At 42.9% G+C, this 25,175-nt stretch overlaps 1 protein-coding gene across 1 annotated transcript in view; it reads right to left on the bottom strand.

Moving 5' to 3' along the window:
* Positions 1 to 7,360, bottom strand: part of LOC142499193 (serum albumin-like) — a 53,525-nt gene extending 46,165 nt beyond the window's left edge. Inside the window, exons 1-2 of the mRNA XM_075608214.1 lie at positions 7,202 to 7,360; positions 5,336 to 5,402 (exon numbers count right to left, since the gene is read on the bottom strand). Of these exons, the coding sequence (XP_075464329.1) occupies positions 5,336 to 5,402; positions 7,202 to 7,280 (146 nt within the window). The 5' untranslated portion in view covers positions 7,281 to 7,360. The remainder of the gene's footprint in view (positions 1 to 5,335; positions 5,403 to 7,201) is intronic.
* Between the last annotated feature and the right edge of the window lie 17,815 nt (positions 7,361 to 25,175).

Below are 25,175 nucleotides of genomic sequence, written 5' to 3'. Positions count from 1 at the left end.
TTACTTAACTGTTTTCTTATTGTGATACAGAAAAAAACATTACAATGCAACCTGTTTATTTTTATATTTTCAACAAAAGACAGATGACTGCGTGCCTGCCTGACTGAATGGGTGACAGTGACTTGACAGTGACTGTGTGGGTGACTGACAGTGACTGGGTGGGTGGGTGACTGACAGTGACTGTGTGGGTGACTGACAGTGACTGGGTGGGTGGATGATAGTGACTGGGTGGGTGGATGACAGTGACTAGGTGGGTGGATGACAGTGACTGGGTTGGTGACTGACAGTGACTGGGTGGGTGACTGACAGTGACTGGGTGGGTGACTGACAGTGACTGGGTGGGTGGGTGACTGACATTGACTGGGTGGGTGACTGACAGTGACTGAGTGGGTGAGTGACAGAGTGGGTGAGTGACAGAGTGGGTGGGTGACAGAGTGGGTGGATGACAGAGTGGGTGGGTGACTGAGTGACAGAGTTGGTGGGTAACTGAGTGAGAGTGGGTGGGTGACTGAGTGAGAGTGGGTGGGTGACTGAGTGAGAGTGGATGGGTGACTGAGTGACAGAGTGGTGGGTGACTGAGTGAGAGTGGGTGGGTGACTGAGTGGTGAATGACAAAGTGGGTGGGTGACAGAGTGGGTGGGTGACAGAATGGGTGGGTGACAGAGTGGGTGGGTGACTGAGTGACAGAGTGGGTGGGTGACAGAGTGGGTGGGTGACTGAGTGACAGAGTGGATGGGTGACTGAGTGACAGAGTAGGTGGGTGACTGAGTGACGCTTCTACTAAAGAAAACCCTGTTGAGGCATACCCGGAGGCTTCACCAGTGAACGTGGACACCCTTCCACTAAATAGCTGTGGGCGGGCCCATGAGGCATTGCCAGGGACCCTGGGCACCCTTGCATTTAAACAACAAAGAATGTGGGGACCCTTCCCTGAAACGACCCCAGGAAAATGGTTGCCCTCCCACCCCCTCATGTACTTTTCTATGCAAAGCCTGTGCTTTTCTATGCAAGGACTGTGTTTTCTATCCAAAATGGCAGTTCCAACAACAAACTGGAAACCACATGGCAGCTTGTGCAAAAAGTTGCAAGCTAAAGTTGCAAGATCCTGCTGCAAACCTATGGATTTGGCAAATAGCCTGACCGCGCCCTTCTAGCAAAAGAATCCGGGATTGGTGTGAATGCCAAGTCCTACCCTGATTCTTTGTGGCTGTTTTCAAAATCAGAGGGAGGAGCTATGGGCGTATCACTCTTATGTCTGTGCCAGTGTGGAGATCCCACTTCTATTGCACGTGGTAGCCTTACAGTACAGACGTGCATGTACTCACTTCATCTGCCAAGATTGTCGACGATAGAATAGGAAAAGGGTGTGCGCTTCATTCTCCCTGGAGGGTTGATGCTAATACTAATCGATGGCGAGAACTTTATACACCTGGTCTGCCCGCAGTGCACGCTGGGGGGGCTGCACTGGTTTCCACTTCCCAGTGCTCAGAATGTGCTACACAGTACCTCCGTTTCCAGGAACCTCGATCGGAGACGCCTACTCACCTAGCTGACCTTGCTGGGTTGATCCAAAGAATGGTGGAGTGGTGGGACAGACATCTGAAGCCCCGCGACTCCACTACTGGACCATGCTCCAGCACCATGTGAGTCTCGACTTCAAATGTGGGATTTGCTGCTCACTCAGTAATGACTCTGGGGCGGTGTCGCTGGGAATAGAGGCTAGCAGTTTCGTCAGCCCTGCAGGAGAAGTTTCCAACATGGTGTGAATGCCAAGTCCCACCCTGATTCTTTGTGGCTGTTTTCAAAATCAGAGGGAGGAGCTATGGGCGTATCACTCTTATGTCTGTGCCAGTGTGGAGATCCCACTTCTATTACACGTGGTAGCCTTACAGTACAGACGTGCATGTACTCACTTCATCTGCCAAGATTGTCGACGATAGAAGAGGAAAAGGGTGTGCGCTTCATTCTCCCTGGAGGGTTGATGCTAATATCCATCGATGGCGAGAACTTTCTACACCTTGTGTGCACGCTGGTGGGGCAGCACAGGGATCCACTTCCCAGTGCTCAGAATGTGCTACACAGTACCTCCGTTTCCAGGAACCTCGATCGGAGACGCCTACTCACCTAGCTGACCTTTCTGGGTTGATCCAAAGACTGGTGGAGTGGTGGGACAGACATCTGAAGCCCCGCGACTCCACTACTGGACCATGCTCCAGCACCATGTGAGTCTCGACTTCAAATGTGGGATTCGCTGCTCACTCAGTAATGACTCTGGGGCGGTGTCGCTGGGAATAGACGCTAGCAGTTTCGTCAGCCCTGCAGGAGAAGTTTCCAACATGGATGTATCTGCGCCCACCCCAGCTGGGGTGTGGCTTCGTGAGTCTCCCGCTGCTGCTGTACCAGCTCCAGCCCAGATCCACACCTTGGAAGAGGCGTGTCATTGCCTGAGAAGACCAGGTCAAACAGGGCCTGCTATGCTCTTGCCGTTCTGCTCACCGTCGGAGAGATCATCCATCGCTGGACTGGCGCGGTACTCGCCAGACAACGTGGGACATGACCTCCCGATGCAGTGACCCTATCATCCGTCACGAGTCCTGGTTCCTACCTGAATATCCTGACGTCAGATGCCGACCTTTACACGATCGATGTTCCGAGAAAGATGTCCCAGCTCTGTCTTCAGTGCCAGGCCATTTGCAAGGCTCATGATCTAGTTACTGTATGGCCTACGTGAGCCATACCTTCGGAGGATGCCCGGATGACGCGATACCTGATGAGGACCCTGCGATGGACGTGACTGCCAATGCTGCTTACCTTTCGGCTTCTACGTCCACTCCTAATTCCATGTTGGTGAGTACCCCTCCCGAGAAACTATTCTTGCAGCACTGCCGAGTCCGGAAGCAGGGGTCAGAGCAAAGACGCTGTTGCTTAGATACACAGGCCCGGGAGGACATTGCCCAATCCTCGGGAGCTGTTGCTCGTACTCTTAGGTGTGGCCAGTAATTGGCTTTATTATGGACAGCCAGTCCGGTTGCCCTTCAGGCTGGGCCTCGAGGCTCCACTTTTCTGGAGACATTGGACTTTGGAGTCCGGGACTTATTTGGTTCTGCCCATGGTCCCATTCATCACCGTCACCCCCCTTGATCGTTCCCCTAGTCAGATAGATAGTCCCCAGGGAGCGAGTGGTGACCCTAGTTACCAGTCCCAGTCATCCATACATATTATGCCCATTCTGACCATAGCCATTCCTGCAGAAAAAACCCTAGCTTGTGTGACTAAGGTGACTGATGAAGCAGACGATTTACCCTGGTGGGATCCACAATTTAGGGCATATGTGCCCCACTTAAAACGCACCAGGTTCCTTTTAGAATGGGGAGCTCATACTGACCATTGGTTGGAGGATGGTTATTTCTCTGCGGAGCAACAAGCAGAGGTAATGCGCGAGCATTGTGCCAAAATGGAGGAAGACCTTTTATCCGGACAAAGGGAGAGGACTTAACTAGTGAGCCTCTGTGGGTAAGACCGTCTACTAGGTACTAACAGGTCAGGCCTACGGGCATGTTTACCAAAAGTAGTCGCACCGATAGGGTGCTGGTCCAAAAGTTTAGAGCGGAAGGATGCAATTACCCTTACCGTCCAGAGGATTTCATGCGCTAGGCAGAAAGGCATAGAGAAGAGTGGGTGCTTACATCTCTCATGAACCATGTATTGCAGCACATGGTAGTGCCCGTCAAAGGGAGGAAAGGTTTGCTTTCCTGAGCAAAACCTGCCATGTAGGCCGAAAATACACCTTGATAGGGTTGAGTATGTTACTGAGGATGGCCGCAATCGATGTTACTCTGTGAGTGTACAACAGTGAAGAGAACATGGTGCGCAAACCTGACCCAGCTCATCATTCTTCACGTCCAATTGTACGGTGTAACATATTGAAATCTGTTATTGCATTTTCATGTTAAATGTATAACTCTTGTGTGGATGTTACGCCTCCTGCGGGGTCGGGAGGCATTTCAAACCCAAAGGGATAGTGAAGCCCAGTCTCCTGGGACTACCAACTTCTAGGCCTTATAACACTGTAAGTTCACTTTATTACGTAGGCAGTGTTAGCAGTAAATTAGGCTGGGTATGTATATTGTTCATTGAACATGTTCACTAAAGCTCAGGATTAGGCTGTGATTGTAAGGGGGGTCTATGACAGTGAATAGGCCGACTTACTAGCCACTCCCCAGGGAAGGAGGGGTTGTTCTTTTATGTAGTCTAGAGTGAGTAAGAGGTTGTAGTTTGTTCTGGGATAGACTTCAGAGTGTGCAGACACTGAAGAGAGTTGTCCTGCTAGAGGAGTGGCTGAGGCTTGTCCCATAGGGGATAGGGTACCGATGCTATGTGTTCCAGTGCATGTACCTTGCTGTTCAATAAACCTCAGTCATACAAACACCTGGCGTAGTAATTGAAGCATGACTATAGAGCAAAGAAGAAGTGTCCATGAGGTGCATCCTGGAGCCTCAGGATCCTCTTGGATTGGAGGCGCTGACCACTAAAGAACCACTGTAAGCCTGTCCTGATGTCCTCCCCACAACATCGCAGAGATCTCCTGCCTCCTGTTACCACTCAGGTGTGAAACATCAGCCACAGTATACACCGGTAGCAGCATATTTTCCAGACCGGGGGGGGGGGGGTGAAGAAGGCTACATTATATAGCAGTGTCTGTGGCTTTTATTTGATTCTGGTAAGATCATACAGAATATTGTTTCATACAAAGGAGAGAAAGCAGAAGCCATAATACAATTGCAATGATCAGGGTACCCCTGAAGAAGTATTTGCCTTTTAGAGAATCACAAATTAAGATAATCCCCAAATTTTATTTAATAGCAAAATTAAATTTCCTCAAAACAGGAACATTATGGAGGTCCATAAACATTTAGGACCATTAGGAACAATTGTGGTCAAACTGGGGTCCTGAAGGGAGTAATCACATGACCCCGTAATAATGTTAAATATATTGTATTGCAGCCTAATACTGATTTAGAATCTACAGAACTAAAGTTACCATGTACTGCTCACTGACATTTAATCCTGTGAATTTCATACAGAATAACATCTACTATAGCCGTACAGTATCTCAGTCCGCCTTATAAACAGAAGACATATTTTTCTAGCCTATTGATTACTTATTAAATTGTGATTGATGCATACTGTTGGATTTATTTACTCCTTAATGGAATAGTTTTCTTCAATATATTTTGTAAAGCCTAGAACTACAGTACATTTTTACATTAAAATAAATATATACAGTAGATGAGTATTGACATTCAAATATAAATGTTATGGACACAATGCTTACAGGTTTCTAAAGTCCTCCTCGGGTAAAAGGTGGTACACGTCCGCAATGTGCGTGTGAGGGTGGTCCTCTGAAAAACAGAAAGAGTAATTGTGTGAAATTCCGTAAACAAAAATAATAGGGTCCATTTATTAAAGTCTGAAAGCAACACAAATGAGACATGAATTGAATAAATTCTTGCCAATAACAATACAGGGCTTGCAATAGGATTAATTTATTTTGATATACAGATGCAGCCACAAGTATTCTAACACTTGCCTTGGAAAATCTGGGGTAATCTCCCAGTAATGCTGCAACATTTCTGTGACATTTCTGCAGACAGACTAATGGCGCATCAGATTAACACAGCGGGGGGCCCTGGCAGTCCCATTCAATCTGAATATGGAGCTATTTTTTTTCACCAGGTTTCCAAAATGTTGCATTCAGGAGACTTTGATAAGTACGACTTACATTGTTAAATTTCACTGACTCCAATCATGCCCTTTTGACTTATCCTCCAATGTGATGTCTCAATGTCTCCTGGCTGCCAAAATTGCTATGCTATATCTATGTCGTGATAAAGCTCCAGGTTCCACTCTTTGGAGATTTGGAGCTTATTCTATATTAGTCAAAGCTGATTTAAATATATCAGGAATCTCAGACGTGAACAACTCTATCGGACTCTTTGCTGATGTAGGATAAACCCCTTTGTGTTTGACTCCTAGTAACAGGTCTGTACCTACTGTAGAGTGGAATATTTAAAAAGCAAACCTTATGGTGACTTGGAGGCAGGTGGGCAATAGAGGCTGTAAACTGGGTCATGTAAAAAGCACTTAATTTACATTTAAAAAAAAAAACCTCCACTGCTTTCTATTACATTAGTTCCTTTGGTGGTTTCATTCACCCCCTTCTATAGCTGGGCAACTGATAGATAACACCCATTTCCCGAGTTGTGTATAATTGTATACTATATCTACACATTAAATAAGTTATGGTGGGTAAAACAAGTGATAAAATGTCTCCATAGCGGCAAATAAAAATAGGTCTGCCACCCTGCTTTTTCACCATTATCTCTTGGCATACAGTTCTTCCACTGCTGCTGGGAAATTACATGCAAATGAGTACACAGTTTCACCGTTTGCTTCAAATCCATTTTAACATGGACCCCTTTAAGCTTTTACCTGCCATATTACACAGCTTTTCAGCACAGCTTGGGTAGAAGACGTGCATAGCAGTAAACCTACAATATATATAAAATCCCAGAGCAGTGAAAAGCAACATATTGAATATAAATTTTAACACATAGTGTGCTAAAAAAACAAAAAACATTGCACAACTAAACGAATTTTAATAATAATAATCTTATAATGGTTCACAGAAAGAAAGAAAAAATATTTTTAAATAATTTGAAATTCATAATATGTTTTGCAATAAAAGGCTGAATTTGTCAAATAGTTTACTTTTCAGGGATACTGAATGAAATATTATCAGCAATCTATGACATTTCAATAAATACTGTACACCAGACGTGTGCAAACTCCCTGCGCCTGCGCCTCCCTACCTGCTCCCTCCTCGATGGCGCCTCCCCTCGCGTCTAGTGATGTGTCAAATAACGCTGCGGTGTCTTGTGACGTCACATGGCCCGCGGCGTCATTTGCCTTCACGTCTCCATGGCAACGGGTGTCATCTGACACCACGTTCTCATAGAGATGCTTGACCAGAGCGTGGTAATTAAGTTTAGAGAGGCCTTGCGCTCTCAGCACGGAGCCTTTGTAAACACTGCGCCCCCCAGAAAAGTCTCGGGATCCCCATGGGGGACGCGCCCCCCTGTTTGTGCACCGCTGCTGTACATCTTTCAGAGACTATTATTGATGACCTATTCATTCTTACCTGTTTCTCTCTTGTGGACATTTCTTGATTCAGTTAATGTTGAGCTAAATAACAGAGAAATTAGGATGACCCACTTCATGGCTGCAGATTGATGAGGGAGGACCTCTTAAAAGCCTGGAGAAGATGTAGAGAGAAAATATCCCCTTTATACGGTTTTTAGCAAACATCTGAAGAATTATTAACCAGCCATGCCATATTATTTCACATTTGCCCTATTGACTAATCCAAAATTAAATATCTGTCCATGCCAAGAAATATATTTACACACATGCATATTATGCTTTTACTGGCCCTCTCTTCTTTGTAAGACCTTGTAAATCAGTTAGGCCATCATTGCTGAAGTAAAACAAACTCTTTGGTAATTGCCTTATCAAACACCGAACTTTAGGTTAAACAAATTGTTCCTTGCTTTAAACAGTATCATGCTCTCTGCCCTGAATCTCACTGATATTTTTTTCCAAATATGTGCAAAGGTGAATTAATGGGCTACTAAAGCGTCCGTCAGTTTGCCTATATATAAAATATATATATATATATATATATATATAGACACACGTAGACATATATTGACTGATATTACAATTATCTTTCTTTGTTTCTTTTTTACTACAATAACTTCTGTATCAAGGCCTGAAGTATTGAATATCAAGCGTAGGACTAAAAGAGTAGTTCCGGGTCAATTCATTTGAAGTGAGGTTTCCTTTGGTTGAGGCACCAAAAGTAGATGGTAAGCTCTGTGTGGCAGGAACTCATTGACCGAGATTCAATAATCACTGTTGCAGGATATTGCATATATAAAAGAAAAAGAAAATATAGGGCAAATCTATGTGACACAGAGAATGGATGAAAAGGTTCCTCACATAGTGAGACAGGGAAACCCTGTTCCCATAGCCTGATACAGCACTGAGAAGGTTCATTCGAAAGTAGGCTGGCTTAATTGATCTCCTCAGATGCCTCATTAGGCCTTTAAAAAGCTTTCAGTGGACACTATAATCACTCTCTGATCCAGGAAGCTTGCTGCCCCAGTACTGCACAAGAGGGACCAACTTACACAAACTAAAACTACAATCTCCCCCCCCCCCCCCACTGGAACTACCCTCCTGCCCCCACACACACACTTCCTAGCCAGAGAGGAGAAATCAAGGGCCCAAAGTTAACTGATCTCACTGTTTCTCTGTCATGTTCTAGCCTGCATTACCCATGCTTCTCCACCGGGATTGCTGCTGCTCTGCTAACTCTCTCAAGGAACATTACAGACCCTGAAACCTGACACCTCTGCACCTGTGCTCTACCTCTCAGCTTACCTAAATAAATTTCCCCTTCCTGTCTATCAGTTTATACTGGTTCCTCCAGCTCCTGCTTGGTTCCTGTGTTTGCTGCTGCTATTGTCCTGTTCCTGCCTCCTCATTGCTGACCTCTGCTTGTGATTCCGACCACACTATCTGCTGCCTGCCTCTGACCTCTGCTTGTGACCCTGACCATGCTATATACTGCCTGCCTCTGACCTCTGCTTGTAACCCCGACCACGCTATCTGTCGCCTGCCTCTGACCTCTGCCTTTGACCCCGACCATACTCCTTGCTGTTCCTGCCACTAGGATCCACTCCAGTGGAAGATCAACCCTAGACAGAATAAACAGGACCTACCATGGATTCTGCCAGAACAGAACTGACCCAGGCTCAGAAATGCAATGACATGCAACATACAATGGTTGGCTTTCAAGAATAACAAGGACATGTTTTAAACCATCTTGGTCACGTGAAAGAGCATGGTGCCTGCTGGGAAGAACAGGTTGTCCGCTTGGAATCAGGCCGCTCAGAGATATCATTTTCAGCAGGGTCTCTCCGAACAAATTAAAGACGAACTAGCCTGTCTGGTGCCTCCAGAGGGACGTGAGGAATTTGTTTTCAGCCTGTATCTTACACAAACCCTCCTCTCCCACCCTCTCTCAGTAGTTACTGTATAAAAATTCGTTTTTGCCCCCCCAAAAAATTGTTTTAAAAAAAATCTTTTGAAATACTGTTTTTTCAGAGCTGCAGCCCCCTCTCTCCCCGATCTCCCCCCCATCTCACAATGCCATAATGAAGAGAAAGACAAGAGCTACTGTACTGTATTTTTGTACTGTATTATGCATTAAAAAATAAAATCTATTTTTTAAACCGACACCCTATTGCAGACCTGAAATTCTTATGAACAGTTCAACAAACAAAGCATTGCACTTCACATTAGTTTGGGGGAAAATATATAGAAAAACAAAAAAAAAATTATAAAAATGATTATATTTTTATTGTTTAATCAATCATTTCTGTTAATAATGCAATAAAATTCTATAGAAAATACTATTTTCCTGCATTAAGGATTAACCAACATGTCTTCTGCCCAGCTCATAATAATCACGCAACAGTACATTTATGTGAATGGCTCTGTTGGAGGCCTCTGTTGTTGTGTTGTTGATAAGCTTTGAACTTCAAGTTGACTTGTTTTGTTACAGTACAATAGCAGTTTTAGAAGGGCTTGCTTAGCTCAGCCTGTATCTCACACAACATGTTAATCTTATTACTAGTGGGGGGGTGGGAGTGAGTGGGGGGGGGGGTGGGAGTGTTGTGATGAAGAAAAGGCAAGTTTTAAGGGCTTAGTTTATCGCACTTGCGCATGCGTGGCATGGTTTGTGAGAGGTGTTGATAAGATGTTGAAATCCTTGAGCCTTGTGTGTGCGGGGGCAGAGGGGGGGTTGCAAGCTGTATGAAGGATTACCTGTACTGTACTGTAGTTCAAAGACATAACAGTATTCTCAACAGGTCATCATAATGTTTTGATCCCCACACCCCCAAATAAAAATCAAAGTACTACAGTATGCCACCCACCCCAGAAAGAACGTACATGACTAGTGTGGAATTAAAAAGCAACAGTGGCGATATGCAAGCCCATGGCGATAACCCCCAAAAATATATACTGCATTTGTAAAACTCGAATCTCATAATATCCATAATTGCTATGCAAACCCATGTTGAGAAAAGAAAAATAATTACTGTAACAAAAAAAAACTTGAACTTCTACTGGGAAGTCATATACGCATGCGCAGGAATGTACTATAAGGCCACGCTTTGGAAGATTCACACGCTGCTCTGTGTACTGTATAATACAGACATTGAATTGCTTTTAGATTTTTATGACATCAACTCGTGTTGTCCCACTTGAGTTTCTCGACGGTATTGCAGACAACGCTAAAATGCTCTTTTCTGATCCGGACAAAATGATAAACAAGCCGCATGTTTAAGTCGGCACGATTCAAATAAATTGCGTGCCATCCCATGGGTATTCCGATCTACATACGTGTTAAATGTTCGAATAACGGCCGCCCCATCAGCAAGTGCCATTAAATAAAAAGCAATTGTGTGATAAAATGAATGCAATACATGATAATATAAACTCTCTTTGTGATGTATGTAATGAAGGATCTAATTGTAAAAAGTTATCTATACAATCTAACCCCTTATCGTGATCTATTCAAGTGTAAAGTAAACAAACATCACACGTGGCCCAACAAAATGTATCCTTCCAAATAATACCGAGGTGGAGCCAATGACATGCAACGTTTCCCTAATGTAAGATGGTAGTTGTGATACATAAAGTTGTAAAAAATAATCAATATATTGGGACACGTTGGACGTCATTGACCCCACCCCCGATATAATAGGTCGACCTGGGGGATGGGAAGTGTCCTTGTGTAATTTGGGCAAACAAAAAAGTGCTCTCTGCTTTGGTGATAATCCCAATTTGTAGTGCCTCTTGAATCAAATCATAAAATTTCAACTGAAAGTCCATAACTGGATCTTTATCCAACACACAATATGATATATTATCCTGCAGGAGACGATCCGCCTCACAAATATAATCAATTCGATCCTGCAGGACAATAGCTCCTCCCTTGTCAGCTTGCCTTGCAATAAGATCGGTATTGTCTCTGATATTTTTAAGTACCAAATCTTCTTCTTTGTTGAGATTCCTGTGAGTCAGATTGGTGTGTCTGACATAGCTGCTCAAGATCTTTCAGTACTGCAGCATAAAATGCTTCAATGAAATTTCCTTTAGAATGGTATGGAAAATAAGTTAATTTAGGAAGAAAGGGTGAATGCTTAAAGTCCAGGGCCAGATCGGAATCACAAACAGAATGAATAGTTAAATTCTCTCGTGAATCCATCATACTTGAATGGACTGTCAACTCCAAGAGTGATTCACCTTCCAAATTAGGTGTCGAGCTAATTTAACCATCATTGGGTGGTCTCAATAAATCATTAGAAAAAGATTGTATTTGAGTACTGGTCACACCCTTATCTGAAGTTATTGGTTCAGCAAGAAATGTAGTAAATGCACGGATGCATTCTTGTTCTTGTAAATTAGAATCTAGTATGCCTGATCTCCCTTTATCTTTCATAGAAAAGTGCCTCATTGAAGTAAGTTTCTTTATATACCTATTAAGGTCTACAAATAAATCAAATTGATTATGTAAACTATTAGTTGAAAAGGATAATCCTTTTGCTAGTAGTGATATATGGTATGGTGTGAGAACATGTGAAGATAAATTATATATGCCATGCTTAATCGGCAAGGCCGCCATTAGTCTCTTCTCCTTCTGTCCTTGCCTCTGTTTTCCTCCCCTGATCCCCTGAATCACTTTTTTTTTCCTTTGAGGGCCCTGGGATGATTGGTTCTGATGTTTGTCCCATAAAGGGTACTGTTACCCCTTTTCTTTGGGGTTGTGATGAGAGCTCCTCTCTATAAAAAGAAGAAGAAGAGGAAGTAGATTAAACAGGTGAAAAATTCACCAATTCCAAATTGCATACATTTTTAGTTTTGATCTAGCTCCTTCATTTGAACCCTCTGCATTTTGCTCATTGGATATAATATCCTCCTGTTGATCTTGTAAAACAATAAATCTGTTAGTACTTGAGCAACCTGCAGAGGGGGCTAAATGAACACTTTTTGAATCTCAAGAGGGGACCTTGGTCATATCCTTTGAACCTTCAGTTTTTTTGTTAGTGTTCTTTCTCTCATGGGACTTGTATCTATTATGATGATAGTCCCTACTATTGCCCCTGTATTTATGATATCCATTACCCCCTCTAGATGGATCATATTTCTGATGATGGTAATTATCAGTTTTTCTTTTCCAGTCCCTAATTTTATTCGTAGGATAGTCATCTTTGTCCCTGGCATATTTGTTTATCTTCCTCTGTCACTTCCCTCTCAAATTCCTAGACTCTATTGTTAACAGCCTCGTCCAACTCAATAAATTCATCTGTTTCTACAGATGGTTTGATAATGCATTGGATTTCCTCTATCTCCTTTATCAAAATACTTATTTTTTCTTCTCTATAATGAATTAATAGTTTTATCAAAGAAAATGAGCAAATTTCCAAAGCATTATTCCAATTCATAGTGAAAATTTCATCTGTTTCAAAAGTAGGTTTTTTATAATCCTCTCGTATTATTTATTTTCTAAATAATTTTGGAAAGAGAGTGAGTCTAGCCAATTACGCATCTCATCCTTAGTTAATTTCTCAATAATTTGGAAGTTTGTTCTTAGATCAATATTTTGCTCAATTGCAGTATCAGGTGCTAAATCAACATTTAAAACAATTTTGTTTCGTCTAGCTAATCGTTCTTCACAGCTTTTCATCATTTGTAAGCCTTATTTATCACTCAATGAAAAAAAAATATAAAAAAATATTATCCTAAATATGTTTTCAATAAATGGCATAAAAATATATGCAATAGATGTATCTTAGATTACTGGAGGCTGCCAACAACAACAACCGGTGAAGTGTATAGAACAAACAAAAAAATAGGTAGTGGCGCCTTCCAGTCCACAACTGACACAAATATAGCAATGCAGTGAAGTAATACTGTGACCAATAGTGTTAGGAGACAATATATGTGCAAAATACAATTATGAATGACAATGATTATAAAAATATAAAACTGAATAATAATAAAAAACACATGAAAATATAAAAAAACGAAAAAATATATCTAAAATATACAATAAAAATAATAGTCCAATCCCAAACACTGTCCTTCAGAGTCTCTGCAGCCTGTAAAAAGGGACCACCAATCCCTCAAGGATATCTAAGGAAAAAACAAAAAAAACAACAGGCGCACTCATAGTGTAGTAGATATTAAAAATGTATATGGGACTGATTAAAATATAGATTGCACACTCACAAACATCACAGGAACAAAAGCATGTATGAGTCTCAGCACAATCGCCAACAGTGACTGCAGGGTCCCAGTAAAATATCGGGTTTCCGTCTGAGGGCTCCACCATGTGCTGAAGGGGCCGGTGAGTAGGTGAATAGCTTCCGTATACCAAGTACTCTGTGCACTTCCTTGTTCCAGCCTCTCTGTTCACCAAGATCTCGCGTGACTTGTGACATCACAGTGAACTCCTGGATAGGCTGTAGCTCCTCTCAGTAGTGACACTGTATTGGCAGCATTCAGTACATGGGCTACGCTCTTAGTATAGAATTAAAAGTTCCTGTGGTATGATCGTGCATACAAATGAACATATAAAATTCAAGGGGTACTTGCACAGGTGGCGGCCGACCTGAGTCTAAATCAGCTAGATGCGCGATTTTTAGATTATCCAGGCTATGTGCGGTTTTGTGTCGTTTTCGCCCGGAGTGAACTGCGTTATTTTTGCTCTCATGATATTAGCATTTTATTCTCGCTGTCTGCAATACTGCAATGCCGTGTAAAAACTCAGGGGGGTGTTTACGAGCTGTTGTCTTGGAAGTCTAATACCTTCGCGGTTCAACCTACGTCAGTACACAGTCTGTGTGTGCGCACACAGTAATTGTAAATTTACATATTTAAAATATACATGCATTTGCAGTGCTGTTCTGCAGTACGGTACAGTATGTCTCATTTGAAAATTGTTGAAACGCATAGGCGTGTACTGTACTGTAACAGTGTCACATTTCGGCATATACAGTGCTCTCCCCTCGCTCGGGATAATTAACTGCACTGCAGGGTATTTCAACTTCTTATCTTCTGTACAATGCAGTACATCTCTCCCACACCATTCCTTTGAACGTGTGTTTGATTTCAATCACATTCCTGCTTGACAGCAGGAATTTACTGCGCATGCGCCTGTAACTTCGCCCACCACTGCTTGAGCTTGCTTTTTGTAAAAAAAAAATCTCCACAAGCCTGCAAAAACCATCTTACTGTATTATGATATTCAATCTGTGCTGTACAGTAGCTTTTGTCTGTGACCCTGTGCGTTTGATTGCACATGGTTGATTTGTGTGCTTTTTACATACTGTATTTGGGGGTGTATTATTATGATGAACTGCCTTTTGAAATTAAAGTATGTCTTTAGCTTTGAACTTCATGCGGCTGTCTTTAATTTTTGGAATCTTGCCATTGTGTTTTTAATCCGTCCATAGCCGAGCTTCAAAGCCTCACTGCGCCTGCGTGTAATCCTTGTTCAGATGGGAGCTATTTAGCTGCTTACTGCGCATGAGTCACCCAACCCCCCTTCTCCACAGAGTCATTCGACAGACACCTCCACAGAGTCATTCATTTTCTGAAGTTAGTCATTGTGTTTTTAATCCGTCCCTAGCCGAGCGTCAATCGCCTCACTGCGCCTGCGTGTACTCTAAGCGTCTTTGAGATGGGAGCTAGCTGCTTACTGCGCATGTGTCACCCAACCCCCCCCCTCTCCACAGAATCGTTAATTTTCTGAATCTTGCCATTGTGTTCTTAATCCGTTCATAGCCGATCTTCAAAGCCTCACTGCTCCTGCGTGTGATCCTTTTTCAGATGGGAGCTATTTAGCTGCTTAGCTGCTTACTGCGCATGAGTCACCCAACCCCCCCTCTCCACAGAGTCATTCAACAGACACCTCCACAGAGTCATTCATTTTCTGAAGTTAGTCATTGTGTTTTTAATCCGTCCCTAGCCGAGCGTCAATCGCCTCACTGCGCCTGCGTGTACTCTAAGCGTCTTTGAGATGGGAGCTAGCTGCTCACTGCGAATGTGTCACCCAACCCCCCCCCCCCCCTCTCCACAGAATCGTTAATTTTCTGAATCTTGCCATTGTGTTCTTAATCCGTTCATAGCCGATCTTCAAAGCCTCACTGCTCCTGCGTGTGATCCTTTTTCAGATGGGAGCTGCTTAGCTGCTTAGCTGCTTACTGCGCATGAGTCACCCAACACCCCCTCTCCACAGAGTCGTTAATTTTCTGAATCTCGCCATTGTGTTCTTAATCCGTCCATAGCCAGCTACAGTACAAAGCTTCACTGCGCCTGCGTGTAATTCTCTTTGAGACGGGAGCTTTGAGGCTTTGCTTATGGCAATGTTTTGGAAAATCCCTTCTCGAATTTGATTTGCACAGAGCATCACCTTGATATTATTATAATAATAATAATAGCATGTTTTTGTATAGCGCTGTTAGTTACAGTATACGTAGCGCTTTCCAGAGACATTTTGCAGGCACAGGTCCCTCCCTGTCCCGTGGAGCTCACAATCTACTGTATGTTTTTGGTGCCTGAGGCACAGGGAGATAAAGTGACTTGCTTTTTATGTACTGTATTTGGGGGTTGTATTTGGGGGTTTATTGATCAAATTATTATGATGAACTACTTTAGATGGCTGGTGCTGCTTTCTCTGAAAAGAAAAAAAATGACCAGTTAGTATGCAGTTACTGTACTACTGTCAAACTAGTCTACTATATACTGGAACTACTGTATACTCTGACTACTGTTAAATACTACTGTATGTAACCTGATGGCTGGTGCTGCTCTCTCTGTAAAGAAAAAACTGTAACTACTTTACTGTATACTCTGACTATTGGGAAAGAAAAAATCTGTGCCATACTTACCTGTATCATACTGTACTTACAATACTACTGCACAGTACTACTTTCCTGATGCTTTCCCATTACGTGCGATCACAATGGGCAACACAGTCGCAAAATGGTCTATATATTTATTGCAGCGTTCCACCGTGAGTACATCGTTCCAAAAACTCATTATGCCTTTCAACAACTTGTCCTTTTTGGAAGGTTCGCCACTTTCTGGATATGGTCCTTCAGCTGATGCCAGACCATTTCGATCGGATTGAAGTCTGGCGATCTGTCATTGGAAAAAAAGGACAATTAGTTTAAGAGATACAGTACACAGTAAAAACAGTGGGGAAAAAAATGAGACACGGTCTACTGCACTTACTCCGCTGGCGTCTTCACCCAGTTGATACTGCGCTTAAGGATATGCGCTGTTGACGCGGTGTGCTTCGAATCGTTATCCTGGTAGAAGCGGTTACCATTCGGGAACTCGCGCGTGATGTATTGCACTATCTCAGGGACAATGTTGTCTTGGAAGAAAGCTTTATTCATTATTCCTATAGCAAGAAAAGAAAAGTGCTCAAAATCTGCACAATAGTACAGTACAGTGCATACAGTAAGGTTACAATAGTAAAGTACAGTGCATAAGGCTACATTATATTTGATATATTTTACCTTCAAAGATGACAATGCATCCTGGTCCATGCCTAGAGATGGCACCCCACACATGCAGCTTCACGGGGTGTTTTGTCATCAAAGATATGCGGGGCTTCAAAGATATGCGGCCTTTTTTGTGGAATGCAAAGTTTGCAAATCTCTCCAGCGACACAGTAGACTCATCAGTGAAGATGCAATCCTGGAAAATCTCCCCACTGTCGATCCATGCCTGGGCCTGAACCACTCTTTTGATTTTGTTTGCGTCCCGTATCATGGGGTACGCTCTGTAATGACAAGGAATAAATAATTTTAGCGGTACAGTATAGTTTCCTAAACAACACTTTTACCTCCTGTACTGTCCAGTACTAACCTCACACGTCCATATTTCCATCCAATGCTGCGTCTCATCTTCTTTATGCTGGTCTCGGATACAGCGAGATTGTGATTTTCCTGCAGAGTGTATTTGACCCTTAATGCACTCCTCTCATCATTCTCCTCACTTATTTTGTCCACCAGAAGAGTTGTCTCCCTACAATGTAAAGAAAAACATTCCGGTAAGTAAAAAAATTAGAGACAGTAGATCAAGAGGATACAATATTTTCGCGCCGTGATTTAAGCATTTTATTCCCGCTGTCTGCAATTCTGCAATGCCGTGTAAAAATGCATGGGGGCATTTGCGGGCTGTTGTCTTTGAAGTCTAATACCTTCGCGGTTCAACCTCCACAGTCTGTGCGTGCGTGCGCACGCAGTAATAGTAAAATTGCATATTTAATTTATTTTAAAGTACAGTACTGTACATGCTCGGACCCTGTTGGGGTGAAGTGAGGAGGTTCCTAACATCTGGGGGCAAAATTAATTTTATTTCTAGGTGCCCTAGAACAGAAGTTCCCGCGCTAATTGTCTGTGAACTTGACCGAGGCCCTAAGTAGTTCCCACGCCAATTGCGCGAATATAATTTAAAATAACCCGTTCTGTGGGTCTGAGCGGGTTGAAATTCGCCTGGTCCTCATGCGGAAGGACCCTTGCCATAGTGCCAAAATATCAGCCTTGCACGACCCCCGGAACCAGAGATACCAAAAGATAGTTTAAAAGCACATTACCAAAGTGACTTTTTTTTCTGCCATGCAAGTCAATGGCAGAAACCTAAATTTTAACATTACCCTGACTCCGTTCTGTTGCCACGAGAGGGTCGCAATTTGCCATGCAATCCTGCCGCAACTAGGACTACATGGTGACCGAATCTGAGCCCTCTAGGTTGAACAGAACCGGAGTTGTGAAAGCTTTCTCCGCCATTACGCTCAATGGTAGGACCCTCCTCGCCGGCGGGACCCTTTCTCGTCGCCATTACTGCTCAGACCCTGTTGGGGTGAAGTGGGGGGTTCCTAACATCTAGGGGCAACATGAATTTTATTTCGAGGTGCCCTAGAACAGAAGTTCCCACGCCAATTGACCTAGTTCCCACGCCAAATGCGCGCTCATTGCTCTTTTTTGACAATGTTGGCGATCTTGCGGCTTTGCGGTCAGGCAGTAAAAAAACAGTGCAGCAAGCCTCGACATTTGTTACACTGTCAAAGGAGCAAATGGAAACAATGTGAGGCAATTCAACATGTTCTTTTATTAGTGGAGTCAGTACAAAAACATTTATTTACAAATACTGTACAATGTTGAAACATTTAAAGTGCAAAGCAATTCTAACCATCAACACACAATAATACATACTGCAGCCTTGATTAATTCTTCAGGCAGATTGAAATCGGAGAAACATTAAAAAACATTTGTAAAACATGGAGATACATGAAAAATGGACGTTTATACTGTATGAATATTAATTTATAATACAGTATATATGCAGTATATATATATATACTGTATATAAAATCTACTGTTTGTTTTTGGTGCATGGGGCACAGAGAGTTAAAGTGACTTGCTTTTTATTTGGGGGTTGTCTTTGGGGGTTTATTCATCAAATTATTATGATGAACTGCCTTTTGAAATTACAGTGCTGTTAACTATTTCAGCCACACACCTCCAGAGTTTTTAATCCCTCCCTAGCCAAGCGTCAATCGGCTGAGTCACCCTATCCTACCAACCCCCTCTCTCCACTGGGTCGTTAATCTTCTGCATATTGCCATTGTGTTCTTAATCCACCCATAGCCGAGCTACAAAGACTCAGTACGCCAGCGTCTAATCACACCATCTCCCATCCCCCTCCCCCAACCCTTAGAGGCCTGCTTTGGAAAATCCCCTCTTGAATTTGAAATGTAAATCTGATGTGCACAGCACTGTGAGAATTGAGAGTAAACTGATACGGTATTTCATCAGGGTGTGAAAACATTTGTCAGTCAGTATGGTTTACAGTCAAATGTTTTAAATACAATACAGTACATTCTTTAATATCTTTAAAATAAAAATATATAAATATATAAGTATAATTTAAAATAATCCGTTCTGTCTATCGGCGCTCGTGATGTCCTGGGGATGTCTTGTAGGACTGGCAATCACCCCTTACTGCTATGTGCATGGAGCATCTCCCCCAAAGAACGCTCCTAAACAGGGGGCTCCCAAAGGAGACCCCAAACGACAAAAAAACACAAAACACACACAACGCACTGGGGATTAGTGACCAAATAAATTTATTTAGGTTGTACAGTATATGTGAGTCCCTGCACAAAACTAGCAGAAGATCAGTAACAATGGAAGCACTATAACTTATTGGTGGATAAATAAATGTTTCTCCTCTCATGAAGGTGGTGGCAATGTATAGTGACTGTTTGGCTGAGGCGGTAGCTGCACACAAGGAAGTGTGGGCTGTTTGCAACATCTCCACGGCTGGGGCTGTCTGGATGCTTTTTGCTCCTACCTGTGGTTCAGTTTGCGCTATTCGTATGAGTGCCTGCCTCCCCCTATCAGAGTATTTGACCCAGCATCTGTGTCTGTATATTTTGTGCAGCCCAGCATTGCAACTAGGAGTCTGTGTGTTACTTCAGGGTATTTATTCATGTGGTAATTGTGCAAGTGCTTGCTCCTGATATAGGGCAGCACTATATAGATATTGTTTAATATCTTTTTATTGTTTTTGTGTTATTTTATGTGTGTATGTGTGTGTCATGGGAGAGGGGATTTGGCCCGGTATTAAAGTGGTTACACCCCATTTGGCCACCCCCTGCTCTTACTTGGGAAGCAAGGGGTTAACTGGACCGCGGTCCAGTAATGTTTTTTTACCCTGCTTCAGCACCCAAATATATATTCCCCTGTAAATGTGTATTGTTCCCATTCCAGTGTCTGCACCAACACATACACTGGGATCTATGCGGGAGGAAAAGGGTTAATGTTAATTCAGTGATTATAACCCTTTGTTCCATTTTCCCACCTTTGCAGGCTCCATTTTGCAGCTCCCCATAGGTCGCTGTTGCAGCTCAATACGATCCTATGGGGAAACTGGCGATTTGGACCCATTTTCATCAGAAGACCTGCAGGTCGTGCCCAAGAGGAGGAGCAGCAGTTCCCCATTGTATGTCAATGGAGCCATTCATTTCAATGGGGATTCCTCAACACTGACCTCCAGGAACGGGTTGGCAGCCATCCAAACTTCAGACCGCAGAAACGGATACAATATCTGAAAAAGAGCTTTTGATCACATTAGTTCAAGTTCAAATACAATTGTCATGGGAAACTTAGGTTCTAGGGCACCCAGGAATAAAATTATTTTTGCCCCTAGACCCTAGGAACCCCCACACTCGACCACCACCGGGTCCGGAATGAAGGACCCCCGTAAAGGGTCGCGCTCGAAACAAGGGTCGCACCATTGACTCGAATGGTAGCAGAGGTCCCATTGAATCCTATGGCGGCGCCGGCCCATGCATTTCCTATGGCGGTGCTGGCCTCTATTGAATCCAATGGAGGAAAGCCGCGTGGCTTTAAAACGGGTAAGTCCAAAAGAATAAAAAGTGTAAGCCTATATCTCCGGTTCTGTGAGTACCAGAGAGTTGGTATTTTCGTCGCATGTAGTCACTGTTCTGGCATGACTGCATGGCCATTTCCAGCCCTCTCCGATCAACCAGACGGAGTATGGGCAAATGTGAAAATTGTGATTTTCCCCATTGACGTCAATGGTGGAGTTGCTCTATTGAAAGCCTATTGCGGCGGAGCCCGTTGATTTCAATGGGAGAGTGAAAAGCAGAGATTTATTTTAGCTATAGCGGAGAATCCTGCATTAAAGTTAATAGGGGATTTTAACTTGTTTTTTGTTTCTCTGGTTCTGGGGGTCGTGGAAGGGTGATATTTGGCCACTATGGCAAAGGTCCTCCGGCATGAGGACCTGGCAAATTTCAGCCCATTCAGACCCACAGAACGGATTATTTTAATATGTGTAGATATTAAGGAATGTATTGTATTTTGGGTCTGGTATAAAAACCCAGAACCCATATGGTATGTTAATGCTCAGGGGGGAGACAAATGGTTTACAATAAATGCCCTGATCAAAGGTTCCCCACCCTGCTTGTGTATGCTAGCACAAAGGAAAGCAGGACGTGGGTACTTTATGATAAGTGTTGTGTTTCACACCTTGGGACAAAGGGTTTCCTGGCCCAAGCAGACTTTCAAACACCAGTCTTGTGGGAGGGGGGCTAGAGAAATAATCCCCTGATTAGAATAATATCCACCCAATGGGCAGGTATTATTGTGCCTCTCAAAGGAGGTGGCAAGGAGGGATTGGGTGCAGATAATTATCCTCCAATGACTTGCACTCAATGCCAGGGTATAGGAGTGAAAATCCATATAAACAAGTGTAAGCTCTATATTCATTGTCTTTCATTGTCTTTTCGTGATGTCTTCATTTTGAACCTGTACTGCTAAATGAATTGCCAATCCTGTACCTGATTGCTTCATTGTCCAACCCTAAGTAAGTGTCTATTTTGTCTGTGAATTGTATCATCTTGTGTGTCCTCCTTCTTTAAGGAATAAACTATATTTATTATATCTAAGTCGTGTTCAATTCAACCCAGATATTTTGGTGTGTATTATAACCTATCACTAGCTACCGTGACAGTGTGGTCTAAATAGTCTGTTTTGTTTGGAATTAATGAAATACTTTATTAATATTATTAGAGGCTCATTTATATTTGTGACTGTTATTTGTTATGTTTGGTCACTAATCCCCAGTGCGTTGTGTGTGTTTTGTGTTTTTTTTTATTGTTAATAGACACACAGATACCCAACAAGCTCTGTTTGGGGGTTCTCGGAGCTTGTTGGGTATCTGTGTGATGGTTTATTGTGCGTAATTGTCCCCAATTAAGCTGCTGTAGGGCCTTAACCCCTTCATTACCTTAGCGGATAGCCGCTAAGGTAATGAAGCTGCTTTTGTGTATTTTTTTTCAAATAATTTGTGGGAGCAGGGGGTCTCCTGAGCGTAACCGCTTTGATTTCTGGCTCAGGGACCCCCTGCTTCACGAGTCACATGCTCGGGTATGTGGCATCGGCTTCCAGTCTCGCTGCCATTTTTAAAGCGGGGCATTTAAATAGTGAAGGAGATACTGACACCCCATATCTGGGCCTGTAACTTCGAAAGCAAGGGGTTCTGGAGGCTGAAATCAATGCAGTTCATCTCAGGAGATCCCCTGCTCCCGCACACTATTAATAAAAATTACATTAATGCAGCTTCATTACTATAGCGGCTAGCCGCTACAGTAATGAATTATTTGTTATTGTTATGTATGTTTTGATAATAGTGTACATATGCAGGGGGTCATCCTCATGGACCCCCTACTTCATGAGATACAGGCCCCGTTATGGGATGCCGGTATCACCTTGCATGACGCGGCAGATTGCAAAGCACAGGGAATACCAGAACCCCATAACGGGGCTTGTATCTCAGGCAATAGGGGTCCCCGAGGCTGAAACCAATGCGGTTCAGCTCAGGAGACCATTCATTAAAATGAATATTTTTACAACACAATCACCTGTAAGGGCCGTGCATGGAGATGCAGTGTCTCCATGCAGCTCTTACAGGCTGCTTTTTTTTCTATCAGCTATCGAGTTGTAGAATTCACAGCCAAATAAAAGGGGGAAAAAACAGGTCGCACGATAAGGCATGTTTTTGATCACATGCGCCAAAATGGGCTTCACTAGTGAATCCTGCGTTTGGCTTCACTTTCTGACATGCGAGTTAAAATTTCAAACTCACACGCAAAATCTCACTGCTTAGTGAATCGCCCCCATAGCATTCTTATGAGTAAGGGACATTTAGTTAAACTCTTTGGCCAAAGCATTATAAGCCTGCAGCCACTTCATGGCATGACCAGTATGCAGGTCCTACCACTACCTGTGAAAATCCCATGTACTTCAGCTGTGGAGGGAGAATGGACTTAATAGACCGTACCTACTATGGTTAATAGACAAGTCTGCTGTATTTCAACTTTTTATGAACATGTTACTGTTGTAAGTGAAAATCATTACTCTTAATGCATGAGTTTATGTGGATAGTGCTGACTCCAAAAATGCATGATCACAGATAAGCCTCTCATCAACATTTATGTAAAATAATTATTCAATGACAAGAAGCGTTTGAACACTTCCGTGTTAAAAAGACGTTTTTATAATGTATTGTATATAATAAACAAACAAAAAAACGTGCACAACTCTCATGGTTTAGTAAATGATATTATATGAACAATGTGAAAAGGTGTATTGCACATACATCCAATAAAGTTACTTTAAGCATTACTTGTCAGGTACATATTACTGTACCATACGGCACACAGCTGATCTCCTCATCAAGTGGCCAACACAAAATATGCTCCTGGATGTATGGAGATGGACGTCCTGAACGTGGTGGAAGACTCCCTCCTGGATTCCATTTTTTTGCCTCCGATAGTACCGGTTCCTCCGTAGTAGATCAGCTTTTGTTATATGGAACGTATAGCAGTAAGGGAACTCCCACTCTCCTGATGTTTATCCAAATAATTATATATACATAACGTGTGATCTCCCGCTCACCCTAATATATGATGTATATGTCAATTAGGGTATACATATAGTTTGCCTGCCGGTGCAAAGAGGATAGTGTTAACAGACAAGGACATACAATGGAGGCACAGGATCCTCCTCAAAGATCCTCATTGGCTGCACACAAGGCTAGGAGTAAATTACACGGTGTTGAGGGACTGTACACCAGCATCCCACATATGTTCGGCATGAAAGCCGTTGCCCACTTCTTACGATCTAGAGGACAAGATCTATTAGAACACAACGACTTTATTCTACAGCTCCTGAACCTTACCCTCACAAAGAATTACTTTGTATTCAATAATAGGTATTATCATCAAATCCAGGGCACCGCTATGGGGACCACCTGTGCCCCCACCTATGCCAATTTATATCTAGGCTGGTGGGAGGAAACGGTGGTCTTCAGCGAGGCCCTGGAAGCCTACACAATCTTTATTGATCTGTGGGTAAGGTTCATAGACGATATCTTTCAATTGTGGACAGGTACGGTGGACCTCCTAACTGAGTTTGTGAAAGTGTTAAACACGAACGAAAACAACCTGAAACTCACAACTGTCTCGAGTCTATTAAGTATAGATTTTTTGGACATTACTATTCTTAAGGACACAACAGGTAAACTAGATACCTCGATCTATAGGAAGAGTGCTTACTTAGAGCAGAGAGCCAACATCCGAGACATGTTATAAATGCCATCCCTATATGCCAATACCTACGGGTCCGGCGTAACTGCTTGACTCTTCTCGAGTATAAAGAACAGGCCAATCTATTAACAGACAGATTCCTAGAATGAGGACATTCAAAGGGTAGCTTGATAAAAGCCTATAACCGGGCATTACATACACCTAGAACGCAACTTCTAGCCACTACTAACCGGAGGAATTTAGGAGAGGGATACAAACCTATATGATTCATTGGACTGTTTAGTGACCAATGGGGTTCGATCTATCGTATCCTAAACAAACACGGGCACATCCTCCTAGACGATGATGACTTGAAGGGGGCGTTATCAACCAACCCCAAACTCACTAGTAGGAGGAGTCGTAACTTAAAAGACATCCTAGTGAGAAGTCATTTTCAGACAAAACAGAGGGGTACCTGGCTAGATCAGAAACCAAAAGGATCGTATGCCTGCGGGAGGTGCAAAGCCTGCAAATTTGTGCCTAAAACTACTGAGTTTTCAGACTCAAGTAAAACACGTGTATTTAAGATCAAAGAATAGATTAACTGCACTACAGAAGGGGTTATTTACCTAATCATTTGTTCCTGCGGAAAACTGTATGTAGGGAAAACCTTCAGACATTTCAAAACCAGAATACTTGAACACCTGGGATCCATAAGGAATGCAAAAGATACCCCACTTGCGCGACACGTGACGATTGAACATGATGGGAACAGCGAAAAACTAGTGTTCATTGGTATCGAACACATCCCTTGGGGTCAATGCAAGGGTGACTGGAATAAGATCCT

The sequence above is a fragment of the Ascaphus truei genome, chromosome 1 (assembly GCF_040206685.1).
Source record: "Ascaphus truei isolate aAscTru1 chromosome 1, aAscTru1.hap1, whole genome shotgun sequence".
Classification (NCBI taxonomy): Eukaryota; Metazoa; Chordata; class Amphibia; order Anura; family Ascaphidae; genus Ascaphus; species Ascaphus truei.
Note: the sequence above shows the minus strand (reverse complement) of the source record. Positions and strands in the feature narration are given on the sequence as shown.